The 25,331-nt window shown below is 44.3% G+C and overlaps 2 protein-coding genes and 1 long non-coding RNA gene across 4 annotated transcripts in view; 2 read left to right on the top strand and 1 right to left on the bottom strand.

Annotated features, from left to right (window-relative positions):
* Positions 1-11,149, top strand: part of CCDC47 (coiled-coil domain containing 47) — a 35,300-nt gene extending 24,151 nt beyond the window's left edge. Inside the window, exons 9-13 of the mRNA XM_081884187.1 lie at positions 1,880-1,965; positions 3,413-3,471; positions 4,870-4,979; positions 6,421-6,588; positions 8,884-11,149. Of these exons, the coding sequence (XP_081740313.1) occupies positions 1,880-1,965; positions 3,413-3,471; positions 4,870-4,979; positions 6,421-6,588; positions 8,884-8,964 (504 nt within the window). The 3' untranslated portion in view covers positions 8,965-11,149. The remainder of the gene's footprint in view (positions 1-1,879; positions 1,966-3,412; positions 3,472-4,869; positions 4,980-6,420; positions 6,589-8,883) is intronic.
* Positions 11,150-12,870: 1,721 nt separating this feature from the next.
* LOC309354455 lies at positions 12,871-17,181 on the bottom strand. 2 transcript variants are annotated; one of them, XR_014162317.1, is made up of 2 exons: positions 16,726-17,181; positions 12,871-13,678 (listed from the first exon to the last, which is right to left on the bottom strand). It is a non-coding gene; the product is annotated as an uncharacterized lncRNA (long non-coding RNA). The 2 variants fall into 2 exon arrangements; XR_014162318.1 differs by lacking the exon at positions 16,726-17,181 and adding an exon at positions 15,708-16,261.
* Positions 17,182-18,163: 982 nt separating this feature from the next.
* HDAC5 (histone deacetylase 5) overlaps positions 18,164-25,331 on the top strand; it is a 113,449-nt gene continuing 106,281 nt past the window's right edge. Inside the window, exon 1 of the mRNA XM_081883846.1 lies at positions 18,164-18,310. The gene's annotated coding sequence lies outside the window, so the exon portion shown is untranslated. The remainder of the gene's footprint in view (positions 18,311-25,331) is intronic.

Here is a 25,331-nt window from a genome sequence, read left to right as displayed (position 1 = left end):
AATCTTCTTCCACTGTCTCTTTCCCCTGGTCACGGATTCTGCCGGTCATCTCTGCCAATCCCATGTAGTCAATCACCTTCGTCTGCCATTCTTCCAGAGTAGGTAGTTCTTGTGTCTTCCAATACTTTGCCAGAAGGATTCTTGCTGCTGTGGTGGAATACCATGGGAAAGTATGTTAGATTATTGTACCATCTCCCACTATTTTTTCCAAGTTTGACCACACTTCTCCCATATTTGCATATTCCCTAATTGTTCCTTGTTTTCCAATTCTTCGTTATAACATACAACCATAAGTTCACGCAAGACCAGGATGATGATGAAAAAGATTTTTAAACTGATTTCCCGCCTTTCACCAGCAGGTCACAGGGCCAGTTGCAACAATTTGAAACCCAGTATTTACAAAAAGGTTAGAACAAATGACAGTCTCAGGAATAGGGTGCAAAATGAAAACATTTTCAATATTTGCCAAAAGCTGTGGGGTGGGCATTCCCCAGCTTAAGGGCTACCAACAGATGTCTTCTCTCTTACTATTTCCCCCCTTTATATAGTGAAGATATTTTAATGCAGGGCTCAGGGTTTTTCCTGATTGATAGCTCTCTGGGGTTACAATGCCATAGCAACAACTAATATGTCTCATTGTTTTATTATTGTTCCTGGATTCTGCAACCATTCTTCCTAATACAACAGCATAGCCAGATGGTAATAGCGGTTTATACAGGGAAAGAAAGCCCCCCTTCTGATGTTAGCTGATATGGTATTACATTGACTCTGGGCACTCTGGGCTTTTCTGACCAAAGAAAATTTAGCTGTACCTTCTGTCATCTAGTGAGTCATGTGTTATTTCTCTTTAGTGGCATATTCATGAAGAAAAATAGGATTCGGGGCAATACATTTTCATTTTAATCATTGAAAATCTACCCAGCCCAGATTTTTTTTTTCATTTGTCACTTTCTTTTAGATGTTTTCTGTTTCTTGCGGCAGCTGACTGTGTTTGAATTCAGTCAGCTGGTCTCCATTTTGATTAGGCAGATCCGAAGAGATCTTCATTGTATTTGCTTACCATTTCATCTTCATTCCTTTTCAGTAGGGTAAAACCAAACTATTCTGATTTATTCAAGTTGATTTTATACCCAGGTACTTTGCTAGGATCTTTTGAGATTTTTATCAGTACCCTATCCTGGCTTTCTAGATACTGTCAGCCCAGAGACATCTGACGGGCCATTTTTGGTAGTAAAATGCTGGACCACTGATTTGACCCAGCATGGCTCATCTTGTGGTGCTGATGGCATCATTATGGATGCAACAGGGGAAAACATGTAGTTTTTTCATATAGCGTATACTATTTCATAAGCAGTGAAGAACTCCTCAGTGTGCTTTCTAGGAACATTTCGTTTAGGACAAAGCAGGGGAGGGCCATAGCTCAGTGGTAAAAGCATCTGTTTTTTCTGCAGAAGGTCCCAGATTTAACCCCCGGCAACTTTGGGTAGGGCAGCGAGAGAGCCCTCTACCTGAACCCTGGATGACCACCGACAGTCACTTCAGACAATACAGGGCCAGAGGAGCCAATGGTCTAAGGCAGCTTCCTACGTTACAGTACAGTCGTACCTTGGAAGTAGAACAGAATCCATTCCAGACGTCCGTTTGACTTCCAAAACGTTCGAAAGCCAAAGCACAGCTTCTGATTGGCTGCAGGAAGCTCTTTCAGCCAATTGGAAGCCGCAGAAGCCCCGTCGGACATTCAGCTTCCAAATACAGTTCACAAACCGGAACAGTCACTTCCGGGTCTGTGATGTTCGGGAGCCAAAACATTTGGGAACTAAGCCGTTCGACTTCCAAGCTACGACTGTATTCCAGATCTTCTTTCTTCTTCTTCTTCTAGATGATCCATTACCTCACACATTATGCTGACAAGATTGAGTCCGTCCATTTTTCGGACCAGTTTTCCGGTCCAAAACTTATGCAAGAGTAAGTATGACACAATAGATAGCGTGCCTTCAAATTAATGTTGCACTGAACTTAGTAAAGGGGGTGGGAGAGAGAACAACCACCACTGTAGGCAATCTCCTTTATTATCCAGAGAGCAGAGAAGGGTGCCCATATAGTGCTGTTCCTCTGGTCATGATAGCCATGAGTTGTGGATTCCAAACTGGCCTGGTCACATAATTCATTTAGTTTACAGTAGGCTTTGGCTTTTCTTCAGCACCAGAGGTCAGCTCTACAGTATGCGAAGTGGGAGTGCTTAAAATAGGGCAGTCAGTAAGAAAGCACTGTTTCTTTAGAGCAGCTATATGTTCCAGCTCAGGCATCCCCAAACTCGGCTCTCCAGATGTTTTGGGACTACAACTCCCATCATCCCTGACCACTGGTCCTGTTAGCTATGGATGATGGGAGTTGTAGTCCCAATTCATCTGGAGGGGTGAGTTTGGGGGTGCCTGATACAGCTGTTGGCTAATCCACAGCTGCTTGAAGAAGGATACGCAGAAGGAATTATAGGTTGTGTCCCAGTTACTGCCCATTAGACCATCATGCTTCCCACAGCAGTCTGGTAAGTGGTCTGTTTTGCAGCAAGTCAGAGGGTAAGGATCTGTCATGGGTTGGCCTCCTCTGTGGAAGGAGCAGATTCCCATGACAGATTCTCCTGCTGGTAAAGGACACCTGGATGCAATTGGGCTTCTCCTTGTATGATGCCTTTTCTTGAGTGTCTTAACACTTTGCAGTGGAGGCAAGGGAGGTAAAGGTAAAGGGACCCCTGACCATTAGGTCCAGTCGTGGCTGACTCTGGGGTTGCGGCGCTCATCTCGCTTTATTGGCCGAGGGAGCCGGCATACAGCTTCTGGGTCATGTGGCCAGCAGGACTAAGCCACTTCTGGAGAACCAAAGCAGCGCACAGAAACACTGTTTACCTTCCCGCTGGAGCGGTACCTATTTATCTACTTGCACTTTAATGTGCTTTTGAACTGCTAGGTTGGCAGGAGCTCACCCTGTCGCGGGGATTCGAAACCACCGACCTTCTGATCAGCAAGCCCTAGGCTCTGTGGTTTAACCCACAGCGCTACCCACGTCCCGGAGGCAAGGGAGACTATTGACTAATCAGATTTTTTTCTCACCAGTGTTTCCAGTGGGGTTTATTGTGGGAAATGTATTCACAAACGCCCTGCAAGGAAGTGGTGGTTGTTTAATTTATTCGTCGCTTTTTTCCCACCACAAAGCGACTCCCAGAGCACTCAAAAAATCTCTTTGCAGGAAATTGCTTCCATACTTGGCCCATCATGAAGAATGCATGTAAACACACCCAAACAGGAGCCCATCATGTGTTCGCTTATGGTGATTTTAGTTACTGCCATGTTTCCTTTGTTTGTTACATTCTGTAATATCCTTCCACAAATGCTTTTTTGTTGTTGTTCTCTGCTAGGGAAGGTCAGCCTTTGAAACTGCCTGAAACTAAAAAGACACTATTGTTTACTTTTAATGGTAAGCAACCATGCCGGTTTTCAAACTACTTTTCTTGAGGATGTAAAACGTTACAATTGGGAGCACATTTCACAGTAAAAATATAACTTGTATTGTCTTGTGGGTAAGAGTTTATTTATTTTCAGTAGTAGTTTCCCCCTCCCCGTTGTTATAAGAGGGAGGTCACAATAGGGCAGTGTCCCAGAATCACAGTCACAGCTTTGTGCTTGCAAATTAATTTTATAATGAATGAATGATTTTAGAGTGTTGTTTATGCTGTACTTTTGTATTGTTGTATTGCTGTTAGCCGCCCTGAGCCTGGCTAAGGCTGGGGAGGGCGGGATATAAATAAAATTTATTATTATTATTATTATTATCATTATTATTATGCATACCAATGCAGGTGAAGCAGGAAGCATAATGGGGGGTCCTAGAAAATCTTTTGGCAGGAGCGTTTCTAAATACTGGAAAAAATCTATAGTTGTGCTCTGTCAGTGAATTGTGCAGGAAAATCAGCTGTGTGCAAAAGTTATGACAATCAACAATTCTAAAAGTATGGGTGAGTTGGAATGATGCAGTCGGAGCGGGGGGGATTCAAAAATTGTCCAGTAGCACCTTAGAGACCAACTAAGTTTGTTCTGGGTACAGTGGTGCCCCGCAAGACGAACGCCTCGCAAGGCGGAAAACCCACTAGACGAAAGGGTTTTCCGTTTTGGAGGCGCTTCGCAAAACGAATTTCCCTATGGGCTTGCTTCGCAAGACGAAAATGTCTTGCGAGTTCCTGCGGGTTTTTTCCCCTCCCCCCCTTTTCCTAAGCCGCTAAACCGCTTATCAGCTGATCCACTGACAAGCCGCTTAACAGCTGATCGCTAGAAGCCGCTAAACCGCTAATAGTGCTAATCCGCTAAGCTGTCAATGGGCTTGCTTCGCAAGACAAAAAAACCGCTAGATGAAGAGCCTCACGGAACGGATTAATTTCGTCTTGCGAGGCACCACTGTATAAGCTTTCATGTGCATGCACACTTCTTCAGATACTACTTCAGATTATCGAGCATAATGGGCAATTTTAAAATTTTTTTACTTTGCCTATATCAGATGAACACGGCTGCCTACCTGGATTTGGAAAGATGCAGTAATTCTGTTTAGGAGACAGTGTTTAAAACAGGGATTGTAATCTCTGCATTGTTGGATTACACTCCCATCAGCCCAAAAGTCAAGGAAGACATGACAGATTAGAGGGTAACAGATTAGCCACCCCTGATTTAAAAACCATATGCTTTTTGCTTTAGAAGTACCTTTTTCCTTGTATACAAATTTGATAAACTGTTCCGTAATAAACTAATTTAATCTTGTTTCTGAATGCTTTTCCTTTCCTTCAATGCCTTTAAGCTTAGGAAAGTTTACTTTTGCTTTTTCTAGTGCCTGGATCAGGCAACACCTCCCCAAAAGATATGGAAGCTCTGCTGCCTCTGATGAACATGGTTATTTATTCCATTGACAAAGCAAAAAAATTCCGTCTGAACAGAGAGGTAAGTCATGTGCTAATTGATGTGTATGGCTCTTGTTAAAAGTAGTTTACAAAATTCTTGATAATTCCATAACTGTCGCTCTTTCTCACCAGATACATACCTGAGAGAGTGCTCTCAGCTGACTAGCATTAGTTGCAATGGGACCTGATATAGTTCAGAAGGGATATAGCGGTCATTTAGATTGGGGAGAGGGGAATGGATTCAGTCAGTGGACTGGATCCTGACCTCCCCTAAACATTGTGGCCCACTTTGACCAGTGGGTGCAACCGCCACGACTATGGCAAGCATTTTCCTTGGCCCACACAGTTATATTTCAAGCCTTTCAGGCAAAGGAAGTGGGATTTGCAGCAGCAGCTGCTGGTCAAACCAGGAAGGCAAAGATGGTGTTTCTCTGCATGGCTTGTTGTAAGTGGCAATCAGCTGTTTGATGCTCATAGCAGGCGCTGCTTTGGTCAGGGATCAGCTGTACTACAGAGTTCCCAGTTGGGAGCTTGATAGTGTTACCAATTTCAGCAGGGCTTACTATCAGCACCAATCAGTTTGTGCTGATCAGCTAAAACGTTACTGATTTTTCTTTTGCAGCCAAATATACATAATAGCGGGACGCGGGTGGCGGTGTGGGTTAAACCAAAGAGCCTCGGACTTGCCGATCAGAAGGTTGCCAGTTCGAATCCCCGCGACGGGGTGAGCTCCTGTTGCCTGGTCCCTGCTCCTGCCAACCTAGCAGTTCGAAAGCACATCAAAGTGCAAGTAGATAAATAGGTACTGCTCTGGCAGGAAGGTAAACGGCGTTTCCATGCGCTACTCTGGTTTGCCAGAAGCAGCTTAGTCATGCTGGCCACATGACCCGGAAGCTGTACGCCGGCTCCCTCGGCCAATAAAGTGAGATGAGCACTGCAACCCCAGAGTCGGCCACGACTGGACCTAACGGTCAGGGGTCCCTTTACCTTTACCTTATACATAATAGCAGGTGTGGGGCAGGTGAGTGTTGGTTGTGGAAAACAACCTCACAGCCAAATTAGGCCCCATTGGATCTGATTTGGCCTGCGGGCTAGGCTTTAGCTGTTCAGGTTTCAGGTAACACCAAGCTGTAAATGTTAAACCAGCACATTGACATGCGCTTGGAAGAACACAGAAAACCAGTTCCAGGGCTGGATAATTGTTGTACGGTACTCTTTTTAGAAAGGGGAGAGCAACTGTGCACTGTACCTGCCGACACTCTCAAAGAGTCATCAAGGGCAGCTCGCGTAAACGTGTCAGAGTAGTGTGGTGTAATATTGTAATCCAGCCAGTTTTGACCAGTTTGGGACTAAGCTTTGTCAGATATGAGTATCGAGAGATTTTTATCTCCCGTGCTGAGCTCATTGCAACACTGCCTGATGCACTAAAGGTTTGCTCATACTGTGACTTGTTTGTGTCTCTCCCTTGCTTCGGGGCAAAGGGCAAACAAAAAGCGGATAAGAATAGGGCACGTGTAGAAGAGAACTTTCTGAAACTGACTCATGTGCAAAGACAAGAGGCCGCTCAGTCCCGCCGGGAGGAGAAGAAACGGGCCGAGAAAGAGAGAATCATGAACGAGGAAGATCCAGAGAAGCAGCGCCGCTTGGAGGTAAAATGAGCTTTAGATGCAAGCCCCATTGTAGTAGGGCAGGGTTTCCCAAACTTGGGTCTCCAGCTGTTGTTGGACTACAAATCCCATCATCCCTAGCTAGCAAGACCATTGGTCAGGGATGATGGGAATTGTAGTCCCCCCCCCCCCAAAAAAAACACCAGCTGGCGATCCAAGTTTGGGAAACCTTGTACTTGAGCATAGTGGAAAATCAAGCTCTTGCCAAAGATGCTGGGCTTGCTGGAGCTCGTGAGGTTAAGAGCACACCCTTTCTGAGATCTCTGGTGTGTTTAAAATGAGCATTATAAGTTTGGAATGCTCACTTGCTTGTAAAATTCAGTGGTGACCCATGTGTCATCGTCCCCCCACTTCTACTTGACTAGTTTATACGTGGTAATGGGAAGAATGCATCACTTTCTGCTTCTGTTTGCATGCAGAAATAGCAGGTACAGTGGATATACAATAGAGATTAATCCATGGAAAGCGATCTGTAGAGATAAGCTTTTTAAGCGAGTCATTCTCAAAGTAATAAGTTGTGCTCCCCATGAAGCTGTTTGGAAAGCTTCCATAGCGCCTGCTATAGCCATCTGTGTACATCCTGCCTTTTACATTAAATTTGTAGGCATCCTGCTTTTCCTCCAGATTGAGCTGAGCTTGGGTGTCTGCCCCAATATCCCAGAATGAAAGATGTCAGCTTTTTCAGGCACTCTTGGGGGTTTAGATGGTCACTTGATATCATTGACCCTCTGATCTAGATGTTTTTCAAAATTGTTCTGTTGTTTTCTCCTCTGTTGGCCCATTAGGTTCCTATGCGGGGTCTTAGCATTCTACACCTATGCTTCCTCATTCTAGCTCCTTAGTGCTACATGCTTTAAGGCTCTAGGCGCTGTATCCTTAAGATCCCTCCAGCCGGAGCTTTGTATTTTTCAGAACAACGTGGTTGTATGATCCCCCAATACAGGTTTGGCCTTCCAAGTAGCTCAACAGGTAGTAGTGCCTTTTCCCCCTGTGACTTTCCAACCCCATGGAGGAAACATCAGTATCCAACAAAGCCTTGTGGCTTGCATAAAACCTGCATGTTAGCAGAGACTTGTTTGCTCCTAAAAAAGAAAGAGAAGAATTCTCATTTTTCATTTTTACAAAATTTGCACATTGACATTTCACCAAAATACAAACCATACATTCATCATCGACTTCCTTCTCCCCTTCCGTGGTTCATTTTGTTCAGGGAAGTTTTTAATGTATGATATTTTATTGTTTTCTGGTTTCTATGGAAGCCGCCCAGAGTGGCTGGGGAAACCCAGCCAGATGGGCGGGGTACAAATAATAAATTATTATTATTATTATTATTATTATTATTATTATTATTATTATTATTATTATTACCCTTTACCGCTGCGTATTCTAATTATTCCATCTTCTCTCAGTTTTATTTCAATAAACTTTATACCATTATTCCTTTTTGTCCTTTCTTGGCAACTCTTACCTAGATGGTTTGAGTCCTTTGCTCTGGCTTATGCCCCAGAAATGCCAAATGGTAATTATACTCAATTTTATTTGGGGGTGCAGCATCCTTAGGAGTCCTTTGAGAGAGAACCCCCTTAGTAGAGTTTTGTAGGGCCTCCGATTGCACAGTCACAAGACATTTTAAAGATAGAAATCCCTGCCTTGGCCCGGGATTTTGGTTGAATTATTCTGCGGAGACCTCAAGCAATAGAAATTGGTAACTACCAGGATTGGCTTAGGAGGTAGCAATTTCCTCTGTTGGATGTCCTCTTGCCTGTGAAGAGAGGGAAGGAAAATCTTACCAGGTACATTTCTGTTCTTGTAGACAGGAGAGCATTGGGTTCCTGCCAATGTCAAAACAGTCAGTTCTCTGTTCAGGTTTTGCGGTAGGTTGGACTACTTGGGACTCCTGCATGTCCAGCTGTAGAGTGGATTACCAGGCCATATTTTCTTAGTGATTGATTATTGAAGTGTTTTGGCTTCCAGCCAGCCTGGGTATTCGATGGGAAGTTCCACCTCCTTCGAAAGTCATATCATTTTGCTCTCCTGCAGAAATTCACTTGGCAACACTTTAATTCCCCACCCGAGAGCAAGATGTGGGAGAGATGTTTGAATCACCCACAACAACCGAGTCATGTGTGGTTGCATTTGTGGCACAACAAAGTGATTACCTGGGAAAACCGTTAGCCTATACTCCCAACTTTATTTCCTTGATGACTTTGATTTCATGCTTTTGTTTTCACAAGCAAAACACACATGGACTCACGCAGTTTGTCACCTTTCCAACAGGAGGCTGCTTTGCGGCGTGAGCAGAAGAAACTTGAGAAGAAGCAAATGAAAATGAAGCAAATCAAAGTGAAAGCCATGTGAAGAACAAAGCTGCGAGAAACCTCTTTCTTGGTGCCAACCCTAGAATTGCAATTTGCTTCCTACAATGAACTAATTATATTCCTGACCTTAATCATTGCCCATTAAGAACCACTTCTGACACTAGCCTTTGTTGCTCATGGGATTATGTTCAAAGCGTTTCTGTGAAATGTGTACATGTGGTAAGGTTTGTTAGAACGCCAAGGAGCTTTTCCTGGGTGAATCGCAGGATTTTTCCTGGAAACGTTGCATGGGTCATCAGTTCTGATTTAACTTCTACGTGTGCCTTCGTGCACCGGGTTGCTTCCAAAAGTGATCCCATAAACACCAAAGTTACATTTCAGTCGGCAGCAAGCGAGGTGTTCTTTGCATTGGCACTCCCAGCAGGCAGGATACAACCCTGAAGCCCATTTCAGTCCCCCTTGGTGTGTGGGACTGGACTGCTAATAAATATTTTCAGGGTTGCAGCCATTGCTCTGGTTTTATGTACATGCAGATGTGTATATAGAGAGCTTTGCAATTGTCTTCCATGTTGTTGGATTGTTCATTTTACCCTACTTGCTTTGGTATTGGAGAAAATTGCAATATTCCTTGGAATTCTTTGACTCCTTGTTTCTTTAAAAGTATATATATATATATATATATATGGGAAGTTTCCTAGAATGTGCCAGCAATGCATATGCACTTTGATACTATTTTTGGGAATGGGGCAAAATAAAGACTTAAAATGGCCAAAATTAAAGAACAACCAAGCAACCTTCACGATGGGGTGGAGGTGGAACACCACTCATGTAATTGGCGCAGCCAGCACAGTTAGATATCAAGCGATTAAGCACAAAACACATAATGCTTTCAATAATTCAGGTTTTAATACCAATTGTAGCGCATGAGAGATGGGGAGATTTCCTTCTTTCACAGCTCTCGTAATAGGAAGGTGCTAAATGGGTATTACTTAAATACTTGCAGTTTCCCCAAATCATTAATCTGGAATTATTCCGGGGGGCGGGGAGCTGCTGAGTGTAGTTTGGGGCAAGCATATTGGAAATCAATCTGTGGACGACATATTGAAAAGCCTGTGTGCGGATAAGCATTGCTGTTTAAGCTTCGCAGGATCTGGGCATGAAGATTCGTGCATGCTATTGTTGGTGTGTAAGTTGGCGATTTGGAAACGACAGGTGCAAAAGAATTTGCCCGGTGATATTTGATTTTTCTAAACATATATATAGATATGTATCTGGTTTAAAACAATGTGCACCCTATCTGTTAAATTGCACAGAAATTGGGGGGGGGGGGGAATAACAGTTGGTGAGCCCCCTGCTGCTGCATAAAGTTTTCCATGGAATCAAACATGGTTCCTCGTGCATCGGCCCATTACTGAAAGCCATCCCAACACAGCAGACTAGTGTGTATCTGCACATGGATTTGCTGTGCCCTTTTCCCCATGTGGATGGTGCTTGCTGGTTCTGGCTGAGTTCACATGTTGGGTTCCTTTCCTTCTCTAGACAGATGCCTATGTGTGTTTGTTTAGCAGCTTTTTCTGGATTTCAGTGTGTTCTAATTGTGTCTCACCTTCCCTGGTAATTTCTTTTTATTTTTCTTTGGCCGTTGGCTATTTAACAGTTTGGCAAGGAGCTAGGGACTAAAATAACTGTGCAATTATTCCCCAGCAAGGTAGAATAATTATTATTTTTTTAGAGGAGTGTACCTTTGTTTCTGTTAAAGGTTATTTACTGAGGAGTTGGTGTATGCTGGGGAAACTGGAGTTTCTCAACACTTTGCAGTCTTGTGGAATTGCTGCATTTTATAAATGCTTGACTAGCTGGCATTTAATCATTTGTACGTAACGGATACACTTTCTGTGGTGGGTTTAATGGGAAGGAACTTGTTTCTTAATGTATTTTCTTGACGATGCTTTTACCTGCAAATATCTTTGATGCAATAACATTGAGCTGCTCCTTTAAACAGGCATGTGCTAAAATACATTTGTCAGAGCATGGAAATGCACAGGTCCTTTCTGAATGCAAAAACAAAAAAACCCTGCAACCTGAAAAAAAGGCATTTGAATTTAGTAATTTTTATAACTACCACTTATAGTACTTTACAGCAGAAATAGCAATCCTATGTGGGATTCAAACTATTTTGTCACTAGATGTAGAAAGTAAAATTGAATAAAGTATTGTTTCACAGAGGTCCTCTTTTAAAGGAAATTTTTAAGCGGCTTGCTTTGTGTCCTGAAATAAAGGGGGCGTATTATTGAACTCACATAAAATGGGGCAGTGGATGCAGTGTGTGTGTATGTGTGTGAACTACATAAGAAAAAAGAAAAGGCAAAAATTTAAACACAGTTCCAACTCCTTTTTTGAGTGGAGAGGCTGTATTATTGAGTTTTTTGTCAGTTTCCTTCCAGAGTTTGTTCCTGGATTGCCCTTCCTCTTTGAAGAAGGGTACTTGTACTGCGGTGAGGTGGCCAGCAAAGTTGGGAGAGCAGGAGTGAAGCTGGCAGGTGTATGTACTTTCTTACTGTGCCAAAATGGGCTGAGGTGGGGATTATTCAGCGCATCATTTATTGTACACATACTCTACCTACCTTCATCCTTTGGGAGAATGGAACTTGTACAGCTTCCTTAGAAATTTGTTCCTCTTGTAACTGGGTAATAATAATGTTTTCTGTAGCTCACATCTCAGAACTGCCAATGTTGAATTCACAATGCCCAGTACAGAGGTACCTCTAGTTACGAACGTAATTTGTTCCGGAGGTCCTTTCTTAGCCTGAAACTGTTCTTAACTAGAGGTGTGCTTTCGCTAATGGGGCCTCTTGCTGCCACTGTGCCACCGGCACACAATTTCCATTCTCATCCTGGGGCAAAATTCTCAACTCGAGGTAACTCTTCCATGTTAGCAGAGTTTGTAACCTGAAGTGTTTGTAACCTGAGGTGTTTGTAACTTGGTCAAACTCATGTTAGTAGTTTCGAGAACACTGTCCAACCATCTCGTCCTCTGCCGTCCCCTTCTCCTTGTGCCTTCCATCTTTCCCAACATCAGGGTCTTTTCCAGGGAGTCTTCTCTTCTCATGAGGTGGCCAAAGTATTGGAGCTTCAGCTTCACGATCTGTCCTTCCAGGGAGCACTCAGGGCTGATTTCCTTCAGAATGGATAGGTTTGATCTTCTTGCAGTCCATGGGACTCTCAAGAGTCTCCTCCAGCACCATAATTCAAAAGCATCAATTCTTTGGCGATCAGCCGCCTTTATGGTCCAGCTCTTACTTCCATACATCACTACTGGGATGTTACTTTTATTTGCAAGGAATTGTTCACCGTGGGAAACATTAAAAAATGTGAGACATACACACACAGTCTGAAATGGTGCGTCTGCAGCAGTTGTAGATGCAGAATTTAATTATTGGAAAGTGATTAATGAAAGGTTGGGATGTAAAATGCCCTGCAAAACCAAATACAAAATATGATAGTGGTGTGTCCAGCTGCTGTCACTCAGTGGTGAAAGGATGCTCTCTGTACATAATTGTACATTCTGCGCTTTCTCTCTCTTGTTTTCTGAAATGCAGGAATTGAAAAGGATTTTGTATTTGACAGGAATGCGATCAGAAATTTGAAGGGGCTTCCACAAAGGAAATGAACAGAAACAACAGCGTGCCCCAACATTTTATTATTAGTGTTTTGTTGTCGTCCATTTTATCTTCGTTGTGCCTTCTTTTTTCTTCTTTTTAATTTTTTTTAATTAAAGTTTTGATGATACAGAAAGAAAAAATAAAATATATAGACACACCAAAACAAACTGCTATTTACACAAATATCGTTCCCACCCTCGTGACTTCCCCTCACCACACCCACGGCTTCCCTCCACCACACCTCGGCTTCCATATATTTTAATTTCGGTACAAACATTGCAATCTTTTAGGTTTTAAATTTTAATCGCTTTATAACATCACTTATTAATGCTTTCTTTTCCACTTTACTCCTTTAGTCTAAGCATATCAGCATATTCTTTTTTGAACAGTGTTTATCCATATATTCCTGCCTTCATACATTCAGGCACTGAAGACAGGATCTACCCAAACCCAATTCTACTGTAAAAGAACAAGAAACAGGTATTGACTTAGAGCGGTTGTGGGAATTGCGAGTTTTCAATCTCTACTCCAGACCAATTCATATCGAATTTGGAGGCAAAAAGAGCACTTCAAATATCAATATAATGTGAATGGTTCCTGTGCGCTTGAATTGCCAGCTTTCTCTGCAATTTGTATGGGAGAAACATTGGGACAGAATTAGGCCTACATCTGTCTTGCCTGAAACAGACGACCTGGCCCTTTAAAATGTGTATGTGCACCATTTATGGTTTTCTCCTTGTACATTTTAATTGTTTCTCCATGCAGAACAAGACATATGTGCAAAGGCAGGCGTCTTTTCTACACACCTTTAAAATTATGAGCTCGTATTTTCCTTCTGTCACCTTTGGTACAATTCTTAGTTCACCTTGCACTGCTTCTGCTATGCTATACACTCTTTTTTTCTTTTTAGTGGCTGACCTCTGTATTTCTTCTTTAACACAATTCTTTTTGCCATTCTCATACCAAACTTGGTTGACGCACAGCACGCTCACAAGCATGAAAGTAATAGATGACTTTTTAAATGGCCTGGTCCGATGCAGAGTTGAGGAGTGCTAGTCCACTGGTTTTCATGGGCCTTGGGTGTGTTGACCTCTGCATTGGATTGGGGTAGAGAAGAAGGAGGAGGACAACATAATTTAGCTATTATGTAAGTGCCTGCAGAGGGCTTTATAATCTGCAATTCGTCTCTCTAGTTCTGAACTCTGTCTGATGAGTAACTAGGTGTTTAATTCCCACACTTCACAGCAAGTCTTAACTACACGGAAAATTAAGGCTATTTGCTACCTGTAAAACACACCCATAGGCAAGCCCCTAGGATGATAAGTGCTTGCTTTGGGATAGCATTAACACAGGGGTGTGCCTATGTAATTCAAAATTTGTGCCTGAAAATAGGAGTCTTAGGCACTGTACATTTAAAGCGGTATCACACCGCTGTAAACAGCCATGGCTTTCCCAACAAAGAATCCTGGGAACTGTAGTTTGTTGTTAGGTTGTTATATGACCCTCTATCCCCTTTGCACAGCTAAAATTTCCAGGGTTGTTTAATAACCAACCCCTTTTCTCTGGAAACGGGGAATTGTAACTCTCTGAGGGGAATTAGGGGTGGTCTCCAAACAGTTCTCAGCAAACAATTACAGTTCCCAGGATTCTTTGGGGGTAATCCATGGCTTTTTAAAGTGGAATCATACTGCTTTAAAGGTACAGTGCAGATGGGGGGCCCCTAACATTTGGTCACTGTATGTATTCAGTGGTTTTTGAATGTGTTTCCAATCATTCATTTGACAAGGAAATACCTTTACTGGTTTATCTGAAGCACAGTATGTTCTAAAGATTATGATTTGCAGGGGGATGCCTTGGCTCAGTAGCTGTTTTTGAAAATTTAGATAATCTGCTTTACAACTTGTTCCTACGTTAGTTAACTCAAAAGTGCCCCACTTTGGTAAAGTCCTGTTGAACAGTATAGGGCAGTAGCCTTCAAGTTTTAACACACCCTGGCCAGCTTCTTGTACGGTAATCTTTTAAAGCCTGTGCGAGCTATGAAAAGTTATATGTGAGAAACTGGCATACCACTGATAGATTTGCTCCCCACTCCCTCAACTGCTTTGGGTTAGGTCAAGTGGGAGCCTTGGGTAGGGATGTGAAATCCCCAAATTCAAAAAATTGGAGTATCAATTTTAAAACCACATTTTTGGGGGGGTGGGTCAGGCAGTGCAATGTGCTTCCTGTTAATAGAATCACAGAACTGTAGAGTTGGAAAGGACCACAAGGGTCATCTAGTCCAACCCTCTGCATTGCAGGAATCTCTTGCCCAATGTGGGACTCAAACCCATGACCCTGAGATTAAGAGTCTCATGCTCTTCTGACTGAGCATAAATTATGTGTGTGTAATCACAGCCATACACACACACAATCCAGCAACAATTGATTCCACAACTCTCTTTCCCTTGGCTGTTCCAGCCTATGACTCCAGTGTTGCATTAATACACAATACAGTGATACCTCGGGTTAAGAACTTAATTTGTTCTGGAGGTCCGTCCTTAACCTGAAACTGTTCTTAACCTGAGGTACCACTTTAGCTAATGGGGCCTCCCGCTGCTGCTGCTGCACCGCCACGCAATTTCTGTTCTCATCCTGAAGCAGAGTTCTTAACCCGAGGTACTATTTCTGGGTCTGGGTAACCTGAAGCATCTGTAACCCGAGGTACCACTGTATAACTGCAGATATCTTTTATGCTCTTGAGCAGCGGTCAGTAACCTTTTTCAGTTGTGGGCCGGTCCACTGTCCCTCAGACCATGTAGAAGGCCAGACTATATTTTTTTGGGGGAAATAATGAACAAATTCCTATGCCCCACAACTAACCCAGAGGTGCATTTTAAATAAAAGGACACATTCTACTCATAACACGCTGATTCCCGGACCGTCCGCGGGCCAGATTGAGGTGGTGATTGGGCCGCATCCGGCCCACAGGCCTTAGGTTGCCTCCCCTGCTCTTGAGTGTCCAAGTAAGGTTATGAATGTCGCCTGCCTCAAACCCTAGAGAGCTGCTAGACAATGCTGTGGTAGATGGTCCAGTGATCTGATTCAGTATACATCAGCTTCCAATGTTCCTACTTTCTGGTACCTGTTCCTGATAAATCACTCTCTCTCCATTTTGCCTTTTGAGAACGTCTTGGTAAAATTACGTTAAGCTGTCGGTGGTCAAGTTGTCATTCTTCATAACTTGTCTTCCTCCTTAGGACTTCTGGGCGTAAATTTGTGCATTGTCATTAAGGCCCTGTAGCACCTTTCATCTCTTAAACTAGTTGCTGGGTGTATTTTGAATGGGTGGTCCATCACTATACAACCACTGTCCCCCCCCATTGTATTTTTAACTTTAAAGAACAAACACACTCTTTGCGATGGAAGTCAAGCTATGTGTGATAATGGCGGGATGGTGTTGGCATTTGCCATCCTTGTGCAAAGGCTAGAAAAAAACCAATTATGCCAGCCATGTGCCTGGGAACTGCCTGGCATTTTAAAATTCCAGAAATGCTACAGTGTTGACATACTGGTATTCTTCCTCCTTCAAATTTATAGACTGTTTCATGGCAGAAGGTGCATTGAAGCGGTATACACAGTAAAAACAGAATAAAACACTGAAACACATGTTCTAAGAACAGTAAAATAAGTGTAGTAGAGAGAGGTGAGGGGCAGACAGGGCTTGTTGACCTGAGAAGGTAGCTCATCTCTAACCCTAAACCTTTGCTGCCTTGTGGGACGTCTTCAAAGATAAGAAGATAAGACTAAGGAGTAAACCCTACACAGATCCAGTGTGGAGACCCTAATATGGTTGGATGGAGGGGGGTAGGGGGGGTATTGTTTTCTGGGCAGCCCAGGACCTCCATACACACCACCTAGGCTTGCACCCCAGGAAAGTCACTTTGGTGCTACTAACACAGAGGTGCACTCCATTGTCTCTTGAGACAGTCGGATGCCAACTTAGCATGTTCTTAGCATGTTCTTCTCCCAAAACAATCCCGCAAAGCAGCAAAGGTTTAGAACCAGAGTTTTCCTACTCCTATATGGGCTCCCTTCCCAGGTTGATGAGCCCCACTTGCCCCTCACTCCCCTTTACACTATGTGCAGATTGTTGGACCCACTATTGGTCTTGATGGCTAAATCCACCAGAACCTGCCTTCGCATGCAGGGGAAGTCCTTCCCTTCAACCGAGTGTTGAAGCCGTTCTCGGGGTGTAGCGGCTGTCGCATGCTGACAGCTTCTAGAAGAAGTCACAGGGGAGAGCCGAGTGCCGGATGGGGACCAAAGGTGGAGAAACTACTCCGGAAATAGCACAATGTGTCCCCCACCAGAGGTACTACCTCTCCCATAATACATTAGTATTATCAGTGCTTTTTTTTTCAGGGGATACTCAAGGGTACCAAGTACTGGTGCTTTTCTTACTAGAAGAAAAGCACCACCGTCATCATTATTACCTTATTTTTCTGTGTGTAGGATGATGTTTTGGCTTTTAAAATTTATTCAAAAATTTGGGGTCCTCTTATACACAGACAGGGGTTCGGGCTCTGGTGTGGGTGGCCTAGGCTCTGATTCGGGCTCTGACTCTAGAAATACAGCAACCTAAACTCTGGCTGACACCCACAACAGAATCTCAAAGTTGTTCTGTTTGATGTTTAAAATACTGATTTATTAATTTTGGGTTCAAAAAAATAGGGGGTGTCTTATACAGTCAAACCTTGGTTCCCGAACACCTCCATTTTGGAACGTTTCAGCTCCCGAACACCGAAAACTTGGAACTAACTGCTCCGGTTTTCAAACAATTTTCAGAAGCCGAACAGCTTCTGAGCTGCGTTTTTCATTCCCCCCCCTCCACTGACTTTGCAGCCAGCCCATTGATCCTCGGTTTTCTAACCTTTCAGAAGCCAAACGGTCTTCTGGAACGGATTAAGTTTGAAAACCGAGGTTCCTCTGTATATGGAAAATATATGGTGGTATTATTATTATTAATTATATTTTGTGCCCTCTTGGCTTGGTGCCCTAAATCCGGCGCTGCCTCAGGTGCCCAATATAATCCGCCTGCTCTCAAATGCTGCCGAGGAGCTCCACCAGCTGCGGCGCCTCAGGCGGCAAAATGTCTTGGGCCGGTCCTGCAGCATGTCCTTCGTTTCATGTCTTGAAACTGCCGGAAGGCACGCTTATTATGGTCCCCACGCAGCAGCAGGAGGCTGCTGAGGGAAAAAAAAAACAGCTCTTCTTTTCCCTGCCTTGTTCCTGCGGGCCCTTTAACACCAGGCAGGACTGAGCCGCTCCGCCTTCCCCTCCCTCCCTCCGCTGGGCCTTGCCCCCCGCGGACTTAAGCAAGCGAGGGAGAGCAAAGGCTATTTATAGAGCGGTGGGCCCGTCACGTGACGGCGAATGACGTCACCGAATGTTGTTGTTAGTGTTTGGCGGCGGCGGCGGCGGCGCACAGGGCGAGCGAAGCCAGCTGCAAAGATGGAGGAGAAGAGGAAAAGGAGGAGGTGGCTGTGGTTATGAAGGGCTGCAGTGGCCGGGACAGCCGGTTCTAGTTTCCCTTGGAGGGGTGGCGGGGTGGGAAAGAGAAAAGAGACATCCATCCCAGGGCAGGCTGGGCCCGGTAATTGCAGCTTTCCATCCTGCAGGAACATCTGCAAGGAAAAGCAGCAGTAGCAGCAGCAGCAGCGCGCCATTTTCCCGATCTTCTTGCAGGTAAAAGGGAAGGACCAGCAAGCGGCATGAGCTTGGAGGGGCTCCTCCCGGCGCCTTTCCTCCCTCCCTCCGCTCGGGGGGGCCCTGCAGGTTTTGCAAGGTGTGGGGAGCTGCAGTGGGGAGCCAGGCGGGAGAAGCTGTGGGGCGCTGCAAGCCTGGCTGAGCGAGGCGCTTCTGGGACGGTGTGGGGCTGCGGCTGAGGGTCTTCCTCCCGCCCCGCTGAAGTTGGGACTGAGAGGAAAGTGCCTCAGCTAGACGGGGGGCTGATGCGTGGGTTGCTTGTATGTGTGTGGGGGGGGGAGTTGCGGGTGGCTAGCGGATCTTGGGCAAGGGAGCCATGAGAAATGTGTGTGGCACCCGGTCCAGGGTGGAGTTGGGGTGTTTTCTCGGCAAGCCACTCCCGTTCCCTCTTGCTCTGTCATTGAAAAGTATGAATGTGTGTGTGTGTCTTTGTATCTACGTGGGGGGTACAGTTATAAGCCTGCAACGATCGCAGACTTTTCAACCCTGTGTGGGCTCTTTCAGCAATCTCCTTTTTTGCTTTTAATGTTGGAGGGTGGCCTTTCAGATGGAGGATCTGGGAGACAAGAGGGTGAAGTCTGAGGATGCAGAGCGCAGATTAATCTTGTGTGCCATTATTCACACACATACACGTGCCAAAAATAATTCAAATGGTGCATTTTCCCAGTGTCTTGGTGCCAGGAGTGCTGAGTTGAATAATATATTGGGGGTCTCAGGTAAGCCCCGTCCTACATAATCAATTACACACACCATTTGAATGACAATGCCCGTCAACTTTTTTTTTGGGGGGGGGGGTCCCCTAGGAGTTGGCTCCTATGCTTTTTGGTGGGGTTCTTTTCCTGTTTCCAGAGCCCTTTTCCTCCTGTAGATGTGTGTGTGTTATTCTGTGCCCTAAACTGCCTTGTGAAGCTTAAGTTTGGTTGCCAAAGCAACAGCAAGCAAGCTTTTAAAATTAAGTTAAATCAACCCACCGACCCACATTATGGCTTGATATACCAATTTAGTTAGATAACCATCCCTTGCTCTTTTTGAGGATGGGGTGGGTTCTCTGGCGGTGCCAGGTCTCTGACATTTGTGCCAGTAGCAGGGACTTGGTGATGTGGAGATTGAGTGTGCAAAGAATTTTTTTTTATTGATGTAATTCTGCTTGTGAATAACCTAGAATTATTAAACTAGGTTTAGTGTGTGTGTGTGTGAGAGAGAGAGAGAGAGAGAGAGGACATGTGTGAGATTTTGTTAAAGAACAAATTAAAAAACCCTCCATCGTAGTATTTGCTATTTTAACAATGAATCCTTACTTGACATCACCTTGCCAAAGCTTCTATAGAGCATGGGATACGGGCTCTGGTTGCAGCTGCAGCGTGCTTGTACATTGTCAGTCAGTGAGACTTGATGAATGGGGAGCAGATAACTTCCAGAAGGGGTGCTGTGTTTTGTTGGTTGCAGCAAATGCAGTAGTGTCTTGTGGCACCAAACAGACCTATTAGAATTCGATGGACTAGAGTGCATTTGATCAGATGTGGGAAGTGTTAAACTCACTTAGCAGGCGTGTATACGTTTGTGTGTGCAGTGCATGAGAAGGGAGAGGAAGAATGGGCCCAAATGGCCGTGAAACGCAAAAAGTTTGGTCTGTGAAAATGCCATGCACAACTTAAGATAAGCGTTTCTAGCAGCAATAATTGGTGATAACAGATTCAGAGTGCAGATAGCGAAGCTAGTTTCCAGAAGTTCTGCCTGCCTCTTAAGTGAAATGGAAATAATATATCTGACAGGGAGACTCTGATACTGGAGGGTGCAAGCAAAGTTGTGGGGTGGCACAGGAGTACCTTAGCCTGAAGCAGCATCTGTAGATCTGGGGGAGCTAAAAGAGGGCAGGGCTCTGCAATTAGTTTCTTTTCCAAAAAATGTTACTATGCCCTTTTAGCCAGATTTTAAGGGTTTTTTTTTTTTGCAGGCTGGATATTAGATTATTGTAATGGGCAAGCTGTTGCATGACTTGCATGCATGACTTGTCCTTAGTCCACTATGCAACTGGACTTTCCTTAACCTTTAAAAAGTGACATTTGCTAGCTTTCAATCACATGGTCTTCGTGTCCATGTGACGAAAAAGTTCTACAAACCACTTTGCACACTGCTTTCTGAACTTGTATTTAATGCCATGCCTTGGTCCAGTTATAGTTTCCCACTGTGCCTGTTCAGCTGCTTTCTAACACTTAAGATTCTGGGGGGGAAGCGGAGCATGGGAGAATTTATGCTGAGAAGGAACAAGCAGAAACTTGATCCCTGAGGCCAAACTCCTGCTTAGCCTTTTGCCATGTTATTCTTTCAGGTATAGGACTGTTTTGTTTGGACTGGAGCTGACAGACATGAGTTGCCTGCAGAATGTAATAGAGGGATGCATGTGACTCGCCTCAGCTCCACGTAGCTCTTGCCTTTTCGTCTGAAACACTTGCTTGGAATCTGGTTTTAGTGGTTGAGTTATAGACCCTGCCTTGCAAAATGTGCCTCGGCAAAATTTTCACCCCGTTCAAACTGATGAGAGATCCTCTTGGGTTTGTGGGTCTTTTTGGCCTTCTCGTATCCTCTTTCATGAGCCATCTGGAGTTCCTTTCTTTGCAGGCACCTTTGCTCTCTCTGTCTGTGGCATTCAATGGTTTTGGCTATGTGAGTGCCTCTGCTGCGAATGGGTATGTCTAGTTTGCCCTGCATTCAGTGTGTTGTGCAGTTGTGAAGAGAGTAAGCAGTTGGGCAGGAAATACCTGGTTCACCGTGAACTCTCTGGGTAACCTTAGGCAAATCAATATTTTTCAACCTCAGTGGCTCTCTCTCTCCCCCCCTCCCCGCCAGCCCGACCATCTGTAATATGTGGAAAACAATACTGACTGTTACAAAGCTGTTGAACAGGATTACTAAGATAATGTGTGAAGCGCTTTGAGCCTTCAACAAGATGTGCGCTTGTTATTTTCCATTCCTGTGATCCAGTAGCCCTTTGGTTCTAGCATCCTGTTCAAATATCAAAATCTTGCTTTTAATTGCCTTCTCAACACTCCAGAAGAACAAATGCTCAACTCTTTTACTTGCAGAGATTAGGATGAAAATTGCCCCAAACTAAAACTCTGGGTGAAATACCTTTTTGCCTCCAGAGCTGTGTACGTTTCTCAGGGGGAGATATGAGCTCTGACCTGCCTTCCACAATCCGGATTTGGTATATGACTTGACAGGCTCAGTTGGTAGGCAGGAGATGTTTCTGCTGCCCTTCCTATACCCCAGTGAAGGGTAATTCCCACAATCTTGGCACCTAACCGCAGAAACATCTCCACCATCTGGAGGTGCATGCCTGGGGATCATTGGATCTGCACTGTTTTCACACACTAATACCACATCCTGTAGAATTCTATCAATTATATTTTATCAGCACAATCGGGATGAATTTCTGGAACCAAAATGCTTTTTCTGTGCAGCCTGAGCAGGAAAAGAGGTTGGAATAGGCCAATATATATGTGGACTGTCCTTGGATCAAGCGACTTTTCTTCTTTTAAGTTCTCAAAGCTCTTAACCTAACTCAAGGTTGTAATCTGAACTAGCTGGATGTTAAACTGAGAATCAATCACAGTCAGTCCAACATTTGGAAAATAAGACATTGGAGCTGTCTTGCCCCAAAACGGCGACTAGACATTAATAATAATAATAATAATAATAATAATAATAATAATAATAATAATAAAACTTTATTTATATCCCGCCCTCCCCAGCCAAAGCCAGGCTCAGAGTGGCTAACAACATTAAAATGATACAACATTCTAAAATCATTTCATTCTAAAATCAATTCAAATCAGATTAATGGCAATCATTGGGCTAGAGTTCTGTGGGGATTGCCAGAGGAGGCGGTCAGGCTGTGTCCTGACCAAAGGCCTGGTGGAACAGCTCTGTCTTGCAGGCCCTGCGGAAAGATGTCAAGTCCCGCAGGGCCCTAGTCTCTTGTGACAGAGCGTTCCACAAGATCGGAGCCACAACCGAAAAAGCCCTAGCTGTAGTTGAGGCCAGCCTAACCTCTCTGTAGCCCAGGACCTCCAAGATGTTTTTGTTTGAAGACCGTAAGGTCCTCTGTGGGACATACCAGGAGAGGCGGTCCCCTTAGGTACGAGGGTACTAGGCCATATAGGCTTTAAAGGTTAAAACATTCTGTTTTAGCAGCTGTAACCTCGGCTTAAGGAGCCGTTTGGCACCTAGCTTATATATTGTGAGTTTCTAACACTGCTCCTGCATGGTCCATCTCTGATCTATGGGCATTTCCCAAATTATCTGCTTTGCCAGGGTCTCCCTCCTCCATTTCTTTTATTCTGATACTTGGGTGAAGAGTGAGGTAAATACTTTTGTATAACTCGTGCCACACTACTAACTGTAAATAAATGTTAAATCCATCCAGTTTTGCCATCCAAGCTGGTGCGGCTTTTTCGATCTACTTGCTGCCTAGACTCAAACTTCCTCTTCTTAGTTCACTCAGTGCATTGTTAAAGAAACCCTGTACTCCAAGGCTCAGAGAAACAGCTTGGAGCAAAAGCCGTTTGAAGAAAGGTGAGGGGTATGCACAAAATAAAAGACCTCACTCAATTCTTCCTGCCCCAAGGCTCACTTCAACAAGGACAGTAATGGAGGCTGCATTCAAGATGGCCCCACCCTCAAAAGGGGCACCTTCCTCAGAGAAAGAAAATGGTAACAATATCTTAAGAGAAGAGTTGGCAGCAGAGCAAGAAGCCATAAAGTAGCTGATAAAAATAATTGGAAAGAACTAATGCTTCCAGTGGAAACTAAACTGATGGAACGTAAAATGAGGTTTGACTCTTTAACAGAAACGACCGCAGTAACGAAAGAATTAAACACAATCTGTGACAAAAAGATCAAACAATTACAAATATAGATGTAAATGTAGATATACATAACAAGCTTGAAAAGACAGAAAATCGAAATAGAATTAATTTTGCACCTGGCTATTGGCCACATGTGATCAAGTGAAGACGCCAGAGTGCCGGGATAACGCCTGACGTCTCCACCATCTCTGGAGGTGTGCATGCCTGGGGATCATTGGATCTGTTTTTGCACACTTAACAAGACATCCTTTAGAATTATATCAGTTATATTAGTGCTCACTGAAAGGACAGATCGTGAAGCTGAGACTCCAATACTTTGGCCACCTCATGAGAAGAGAAGACTCCCTGGAAAAGACCCTGATGTTGGGAAAGAGTGAGGGCACAAGGAGAAGGGGACGACAGAGGACGAGATGGTTGGACAGTGTTCTCGAAGCTACCAGCATGAGTTTGACCAAACTGCGGGAGGCAGTGGAAGACAGGAGTGCTGGGCGTACTCTGGTCCATGGGGTCACGCAGCGTCGGACACGACTAAACGACTAAACAACAACAACATTTTATCTCCACAATCAGAATGAATTTCAGGAACCAAGAAAGTCGTATTGAAAAATATGACTTTTGAGCCGTCTAGTGCCAAGATGACAACTAAACATTCCGTTTTGGCGACTGTATCCTTTGTTTAAGGAGTCATTTGGCACCTAGCTTATATATCTTGAGTTTCTAACACTGCTGTAATCAAGTGGTGTAGAAATATTTTTAAATATACAGATAAATGGAGTCATGAAAGGATTAGGTTGGTGTCTTTGACATTAGGCTGAACCTTCAGAGACGCTTGACAGTGGCAAGAATCTTGTTGCTTTCTTAGGACCACCAAAGCCACGTGCCACCATAGGGGTGATCGCCTGCCTTTTTCCTTGCCCTTGCCTGTTCAATAGATGTTGTGGTCACTGGCGAGCATTTGTGGCCCATGTTGCTTGGTGTGTGTTCTGCCAAGCACGTATTGGCAGATCAGACCAATAGCATTGCTTCTGAAGCTGGTTACTGCAACACAATTAAATACAGAGCAATAGTAACCAGGAATACCCTCACCAAGGAAACCTGGCACCATCTCAATGCTTTTTGCTTATAGTTAAAAAAGTTCCCAACAACCTGCCAGCCCTGATTGAATAGGGATCATAGGATGCAATTTCTGCTACTCCCAGCAGAGAGAAAGCTCAGATCATATTCCGAGCCCTTGGTCCCAACTTCATTCAGATAAGTGAATAGACAACTGAGGCATAAATCTCCACTGCTCTCACCAGGACGAGCATGGGTCAGAGCTGAATTGTGAAACTCTTAATTCCCTATGGCAGAAGAAACAACTGCTGTATTCTCTTCGGCTAAATTAATGTCATTAGGCTGCTGCTAAAGAGGACCTCAGGGATGAGCTACATGTTCCATTTTTGATGGTAGCCTGGCTGTTCTTTTTTTCCCAATGAAAAGTTTTGTGGAGCAAAAGGAGCTGACTTATATCAAGTCAGGCTATTTTCCCATGTAGCTCAGTATTGTCTAGTACAGGTTTTCCCAAACTTGGGCCGCCAGCTGTTTTGGGACTACAACTCTCATCATTCCTAGCTAGCAGGACCTGTGGTCAGGGATGATGGGAATTGTAGTCCAAAAACAGTTGGAGACCCAAGTTTGGAAAACACTGGTCTTCTCTCACTTGCTTTCCAGGGTCTTGGACACTTGCTACTTGGAGATGACAGGGATTGAACCTGTGGACCTTCTGTATTCAAGCCATGTGCTCTGAGTTGTTGTCCCTCCCTGCTTTGGGAAGGGCTGATTGAGAAGACCATGAACCATTGGAGGGAGGGAGAGACTCGACTTCTTCCTCACCTATCCTTTCCCCCACTGACTAGACCCTTCCTCCTGCTTCTCTGCTCTCAGGGCCAAACCATTCTGCACATGGAATATCTCTCATGTCACATCTGATTTGGCCCTCAATCACTCTCTCCTAAAGTGGTTTTTCATTAAAGGAAAACAGAAAGACCATCTGTCTTCTGTTGCATGCATTTGTGTTATAGAGAGGGAAATGGCACTCAAGAGTGGGGAGAGTTATCCACCTCTCACCCCTTTACTTCTCCACTGTTTAGCCC

Source organism: Podarcis melisellensis, assembly GCF_964234715.1.
Source record: "Podarcis melisellensis genome assembly, chromosome: 13".
Classification (NCBI taxonomy): Eukaryota; Metazoa; Chordata; class Lepidosauria; order Squamata; family Lacertidae; genus Podarcis; species Podarcis melisellensis.
The sequence above is the reverse complement of the archived record's forward strand: the minus strand, read 5'-3'. Positions and strand labels throughout refer to the sequence as shown.